The 7,098-nt window shown below is 45.6% G+C and overlaps 1 protein-coding gene across 2 annotated transcripts; it reads left to right on the top strand.

Moving 5' to 3' along the window:
* Positions 1-594: 594 nt before the first annotated feature.
* TMEM216 (transmembrane protein 216) lies at positions 595-5,451 on the top strand. Of its 2 annotated transcripts, none has more exons than XM_082627454.1 (5): positions 595-681; positions 1,247-1,348; positions 1,916-2,008; positions 4,398-4,599; positions 4,864-5,451. In XM_082627454.1, exons 3-5 carry the CDS (start codon positions 1,963-1,965, stop codon positions 4,877-4,879), a joined length of 264 nt encoding a protein of 87 aa, XP_082483580.1. In that variant the 5' UTR covers positions 595-681; positions 1,247-1,348; positions 1,916-1,962; the 3' UTR covers positions 4,880-5,451. The 2 variants fall into 2 exon arrangements, with proteins under 2 accessions (XP_082483580.1, XP_082483579.1); XM_082627453.1 differs by having other exon boundaries at positions 609-667.
* The last annotated feature ends 1,647 nt before the right edge of the window (positions 5,452-7,098 follow it).

The raw sequence follows: 7,098 nt of genomic DNA, 5'->3' as shown, positions 1-7,098 counted from the left end.
ACCGCGAATACTTTGTCTTCTCAACTCCCACACACGTCTCGGGTCACCTGGTGATCATGTTTAATCTTCCTGTCTCACTTACGCTCCTTGAAAGGAGCCTCTAGTTCCCATTAATTTTGGTGTCTTCTAACTACCTGGTTCATAAATCGGAGGCACAAAACCCCCTACTATCCTTCCCCCCCCCCAAAAAAGGCTGCTTGATAGACAAAAGACCCCAAGCCCCACCGCGCATCGGCATAGCGCTGTCGTGCACACCGCTTCTCATTTTCAGACCTTTGTTAGTAAAGAGAATCTTGGGGCCGGGGCCTATTTGCCAATCCTGCGGTCACATTACCACTACTGGCTACACTCAGACGACTCACTGTAAACCTGGGATGGGGAAGCCCAAGAGCCGTTCCGCCCCCGGGGTCCTGAGGACAACTGCTCGGTGGGCAGCCACTGTTCTCTCTCAGGTCGGCAGCCGAAACCCCAGCGAAAGCAATTTGCTGGCACGCGCGGTCGGTACCGAGACATCCCAGGCACCACGTAACCATAGAGTGAGGTAGGCGGGTAGAGAGGCCAGAATCGAGGGCCGCTCCGTCCCCAGCTTCCGGCAACGCCTCGCTGCTCCAGGAGTAGCTGTAGACGCGTATGCAGTTTCCATGGGGACTGAAGATGGCGCCGCGAGGTGAGATTCCGGAGGTGTGTGAGTCGTTGGTCCTGCTCTCCTCAGTACCCCCCCCCCCAACCTTCTCTCCCAGTGCTCGACCTAAACCCTTCCTTCTCGGGTGTTAGGGACATCACTCCTCACTTGTTCAAAGCAGGGTTTGGCGGTCTCACCCACCCTGAGTGCCTGAAGGTCTCGAGGTGCGGGTCTCAGATACCCCCAAATCCTTGGCTGGGCCTATTCTAGGCCAGCTCAGTTGCGAATTTGCAGCGTGACTTCAAACAGGCTAGTGCTGGTCTCTGAGCCCCAATTTCCCTTCCCAAATAGTGACGAGTTAGATCTTAGAGAAGCTTTGACTTTCAGCCCCAAAGCCGAAGGAGTCGAGTTTGACGGTATTCCGGAAAGAAGGGGATTGAAGGAAACCCCCCTCCACACCGTATATACACACGTACTCCTCATCAGCAATCAGAAGTGCCCCCAAGTGGCCCTTTCCACTAGCTGCGACCTCGTGTTTCCTCCAAGTTAGACACAGAACCATTGAAATAACTGAGGTTGAGCTGCCCTCCAGCCCATCTCTTTTCTCTGTGCTCATATTTTCAGGTAAACGGTTGTCCTCCACCCCCTTGGAAATCCTGTTCTTTCTGAACGGGTGGTATTATGCTACTTGTTTCCTGCTGGAACTCTTCGTATTTCTGTATAAAGGTAAGGCCTGGGGTTTGACTCCCCTTGCCCCAACAACCCTTCCCCACTTCAGCCCAGAGCCAGCTGCCACCAAAAGCCTTCTTGTTTTTCATTCTTTTCTGCCCCCTGGGGCTCCTCTTCGCTGCACGGTGGAAGTCTCTTCATCAGGTGACTTCCTTGAGAATGATTTAGTAAGAAGCCCCTCGGCAATATTTTCTTGAGTTTGGGAAATGTGGACTTCTCCATTCTGACTCTCCCCCATCACCTCTTTGCTGAACTCCACTTTAAGCCCATTGGTGACCTTCAGCAGCCTGTGTACCCATGTACGTCTGATTACTGTGGAGAGCAGAGTCCCCATAGACTCTCCGAGTTAGGAGTAAAACCCTGTAATAACGAGCCTGCCTCTAACAGACGTAGCCGCACCAGGAGTTAACAGATCCTGCAGCAGGTTAACAGATCCTGCCCACATCTCAATAAGTAGTTCATGGAACGCTGATAAGACTCGTGTTCTCTTTATTCCCAGGTGTGGGGGAGTTCTTGTGTGTATTGTTCTATGTTGTTTGCAAGCTCTGACTTTTGTATTGGCAGGTCTCCTGCTACCATATCCAACAGCCAATCTAGTACTGGATGTGGTGATGCTCTTCCTTTATCTTGGAATTGAAGTAATTCGACTATTTTTTGGTGAGTGTTGTCCAGAGAATATTTCCATTCCTTATGAGATGAGCTGGTATCTGTAACCTGATTAACAAGGAAAAGTTTCAATACATAACCTAGGCTCACCATAAGAGATTGGATCTGGTGGTATATCCTGTTATCCCCCTCTCTGAAGTTTCAAGCTGCTTCATATTTTGGGTCAGGATTTATCTGTGTGTTGCTCTGCAGGGCCAGAAGTAGGTGGTGACATGAGATATTAGATAATTCCTTCCCAGTTGTCTAAATGCTACAAGAGTTCCTGGTTCCTCTCACCGGTTTGCTAGGGAGAATAGATTCAGTTGTAACTCCATGTCCAGAGCAGTAGACGCCTATCTAGGGCAGTAGACGCCTGCACAGGTCAGCACTAAGATCCCCTCCACTTCTCTGAATAAGGATTTCTCTAGGACAAGTTTTATATCCCCAGAAATACAGAGCAAGCCCTTATTAGTTAGAATATCTCATCCTTGAAAACGGTGTTAAAACACACACTGAGGGGAAAAAAATAGTTTCAACATATATAACAAAGGATAAAGAAGGCTCACATAAAGTGCTAAGAAAAAAACCTAGTTTTAAAAATTAGCAAGGGGATTGACATATATACACTATTGATACTATGTATAAAATAGCTAACTAATGAGAACCTACTGTAGAGTGCAGGGAACTCTACTCAATGCTCTTTGGTGACCTAAATGGGAAGAAGATCCAAAAAAGAGGCGATATATGTATATGTATAGCTGATTCACTTTGCTGTACAGTAGAAACTAACACAACATTGTAAAGTAACTATACTCCAATAAAAATTTAAAAAAAATTATCACTAGCAAAAAAAAAAGAAAAAATTAACAAGGGACGCTAATGGGCAATTCACATAAGAATAATTACAAAGGACCAATACACATGATAAAATGCCCAGACTCACTAACAGAAAGCAAATTGAAAAAACAAGATCACATTTTCACCCATCAGATTAAAAAGGTTTCCAAATTCCCAGTATTCGAATGGCTGTGAGGAACAGGTCTCTATGATCTCACACTCTTGTGGGTATTTATATTCCCATACCCTTTGGGAATATAAATTAGTACAACCTTTTTGCTAATAGTTTTACCAGGTAAAATTCGTATTCTTAGACTTAACAATTTCCCTTCCAAAACTGGTTGAAAAAGACAGATACTTCTACAGATATGCTAAGATATCTGTATGAGAATGTTTATTGCCATGTATTTTTTTTTATAAATTTATTATTTTTAAAATTTTATTTATTTTTGGCTGTGTTGGGTCTTCGTTGCTGCGCGCGGGCCTTCTCTAGTTGTGGTGAGCGGGGCCTACTCTGCGTTGTGGTGCGTGGGCTTCTCATTGCGGTGGCTTCTCTTGTTGCGGAGCACAGGCTCTAGGTGCGCGGGCTTCAGTAGTTGTGGCACATGGGCCCAGTAGTCGTGGTTCACGGGCTCTAGAGCACAGGCTCAGTAGTTGTGGCGCACGGGCTTAGTTGCTCCGCGGTATGTGGGATCTTCCCGGACCAGGGCTCGAACCCATGTCCCCTGCATTGGCAGGTGGATTCTTAACCACTGCGCCACCAGGGAAGCCCCTGCCATGTATTTTTTAACATCAAAACATTAGAAACAACCTAAACATCTATCAGTACAGGATTAGTTAAATAAATTATGGCATTGGTTCAGTGAAATTGTTCATAGCCATTAAAAAAGGGTAAGGTAGTTATGTGTGGAAAGATGTCTAACTATGTTAAATGGTTAAATAAGTTGCAAAACAGTATGCAGAGTATGATTCTATTTTTAGAATAATAAATAGTAATATGTGACCATACACATAAAAAAGTCTGAAACAGTATACATCATTCTGTAATAATGGCTATCTCTAAGGGCTGAGTCATGTGGTCTTTTAGTTTCTGTATTTTCTAAAATGATTTTTTATATATTGTTTTCTATTTTTTGGCTGCCCCGTACAGCATGTGGGATCTTAATTCCCCAACCAGGGATCAAACCCATGCTCCCTGCAGTGGAAACCTGGAGTCTTAACCACTGGACTGCCAGGGAACTCTGTATTTTCTATATTAACTGAAAAGTTTTCAATGATTATATATTATTTTTATGATTTACAAAATTTTTCCTCAAATAAAGAGCCCATTGTCCCTTGACTGGGAGCCAGACTGGAAGCAGGACCTTTCGGCGAATGACTGCAATCCTATAGCTGCTCCAAAGCCTCTAGTTTTTAACGCAGTGGGACGGCATTTATAAATCTGCACGTCCCCATTCAGGAGCATTTTCCTCTGCTTGCCAGTCCATCCCATCCCACCCGCCTTTCCTCTGAGGCCAAGGAAAGCAGGCCACTTGGAGGTGACTCCATGGGCTGTGTCTGACAGGTACAAAGGGAAACCTCTGCCAACGAAAGATGCCGCTTGGTATTAGCATGGCCTTGACCTTCCCATCTGCCATGATGGCCTCCTATTACATGCTGCTGCAGACCTACGTGCTCCGTCTGGAAGCCATCCTGAACGGCATCTTGCTCTTCTTCTGTGGCTCAGAGGTGCTGCTTGAGGTGCTCACCCTGGCTGCTTTCTCCAGGTACTGCTGCTGAGGGACCATTTCCTACCACCTGAGGGTTGGAGTCCCATCCCAGGGGGGTATTCATTGTTTGTCTAAAGCCTGAGGGGTCTAGAAGATTTTTAAGGGCAAACAGGGTGTCCGTGGGACTGCCTTTCCCACTTAGGGTAGACATTCTCCTTGTTCTTTGGGGCCAAGAGGCTTGGAATATAGAACAGTTCCAGCCAGCTGCTCTTATTCACTGGTCTTTTAACATTTTCTTTCTTTCTTTCTTTCTGCCATCAGTATGGACAGGATTTGAAGTACAAAAATTTCAGCCAGCAGCCCTCACAGGCTGAGACCACACATACCTCTGGTACTTAGCCATACCAGTGAGAAATGGTGGGTCAAGTTGTCCTGGGAAAGGTTGCAGCTTTTCCTCAGCCCAGACACCTTGGGGAACAAACCAAGCATAAGGCCACTGGGCACCATCTTCTAAACCAGGATCATCAGTTCAAGAGACTCTTCTACACTCCAGTATAGGGAGGGGCAAGGCTGTCGCCATCCTGGCCCTTCTCAGAACCAATTACTTCCCTTCTGACCTCAAGTTTTCCTCTTTGATCGTCGTGGGCAGAGCATCTTGCGTGGACCGTGTAGGCTCCTTGGGCTTCCAGCAGGACTTGAGCTGCACACTCCCTGTGTGTGCTGTGCCCCACGCCCTGCAGGAGCACGGGGCACCTCAGGAGGGTGTGCTCCCAGAGGGATGCAAAAGCCGCTCATCCCATTTCTCAGAGACTGAGCTCCAGAACTTTCTCTGGAGCTCATGGTGTTATTTTTCTACTCTCATCATGAAACAAAACATTATTTTATAATAAAGATGTATTTTCTGTGGCAGAGGTTGTAGTAGCCTTTTCCTCATGGCACCCGTCCCTAGAATTTCTTCCACTTTAAGAGAAACCCGGCGGTTTGTTCTCGGCTGTGCTTGGTGATTCAGCGTGGACACAGAGGCAGTGATGAAGGTGTCCCACTGAGTTTCTTCCCACAGCTCCGGCCTCAATTAATCCCTAAAGGCCCTGCCAGCTTCTGTGTCTTCTTCAGATCTGTCATGCTGACTGCTCACATTCTTCACCTCTGCCCCAAAGCCAGCATCTTGTCTCTCATTTCCTCTTACAGATAATAGTCATCTTTCCAGGGTGAGGCATGAGTAATTGGAAGGAACATATTCTAAACTTACTAATGTTTTTTGGTCATTTGTTTTAAGACTTCAAGTTAATGTAAAAGGAACACATACTTTTATTCTTTAAGCTGGAGGCATGTTGCCCTAAATGAGTGAATCATTCCCTTCTCCAAGTAACCGTCTTTAAAACTGTTTCTCATCTTGCATGATAGCAGCCATTTTTTTAGCCCCAAGAAGCCATAACAGAAGCCACTTTAGGAAACCTTGAGCCATATGGCCCATCTGCTATCAGGTGACCCCTAGAATATCTGCTCTTACTCAAAGTAAAAAGTAATTGGCCTTTAAGAATGTCATGCTGGTTTTTAACTGCTTGTTTCCTGTGATCAGGCTCATTCTCATCCTATGTAGGTCTCCACTTTCCAAAGAACTGATGCTTTTTCTTATTTCCTAACCCTCTTTCCAAAGCACTGTTGCTTTTTCTTATTTCCTAACCCTCCGTGTCCTTGCCTAAGAGCTGCCTTTGGGGTCCATCCAAAGACTATTAGTAGGTCTGATTAAGCATGAAACAGTAACAAAAAACCCGATAGGAACTTCCCTGACATTTCAATCACATATCCCACTAATACCTTAATTTTCTGCTGCTTCTCACACTGCTTGTTTGTCTAGCCCTGCTTTGAAAAAATCGCTGGCATCAAACTGGAGAACTCATTCCCCATGGCCTCTCTATTTCATTTAGAGTTTCATTGGTTAAGGTCCCCCTCCCAGCAACACAGAAAAATGAGTGGGAGGCTCAGTTGAAAGTTTAGAGGTGGCTTATAATTCAAAGGGGCTTTAGAGATCAGCTTAATCTCATCCCCAGCTTGGCAGGTTTAGAGATGAGGAAGTAACACAGCCAAGCATCATACAACTGGTTACTAACTTGTTAGAAACTTTGTCTTATGTGTCTCGATCTGGATCAAGTAAATTCCATTCCTGAACAGGTACCACGTGAGTATAAGAATGAATGATTGAAAATGGGGCTTAGAACAGGAAGTCTTCACATTTTCTTCATGGGTATCTGGAAGCTTAGCGCATTGTGTTTCCCAGGCGTGGCTCCATAGATGCTCATTCTTATTTTTATTATTTTATTATTATTTTTTTGGCCGCACCATGCAGCTTGCAGGATCTTGGTTCCCTGACCAGGGATCGAACCCGTGCCCCCTGCAGTGGAAGCGTGGAGTCTTAACCACTGGACCGCCAGGGAAGTCCCATAAATGCTCATTCTTCTTGATGCTTGTTGGAGCCAGCTGTGTGGATGCAGTTAGTCACACCAGAGTAGAACATCATACAACAGAAACTGAGGCAGTGGAGGATGGGAATGAGCA

This window comes from Mesoplodon mirus (genome assembly GCF_964341445.2).
Source record: "Mesoplodon mirus genome assembly, chromosome: 7".
Taxonomy (NCBI): domain Eukaryota; kingdom Metazoa; phylum Chordata; class Mammalia; order Artiodactyla; family Ziphiidae; genus Mesoplodon; species Mesoplodon mirus.
This window is presented reverse-complemented; position numbering and strand designations above follow the sequence as displayed.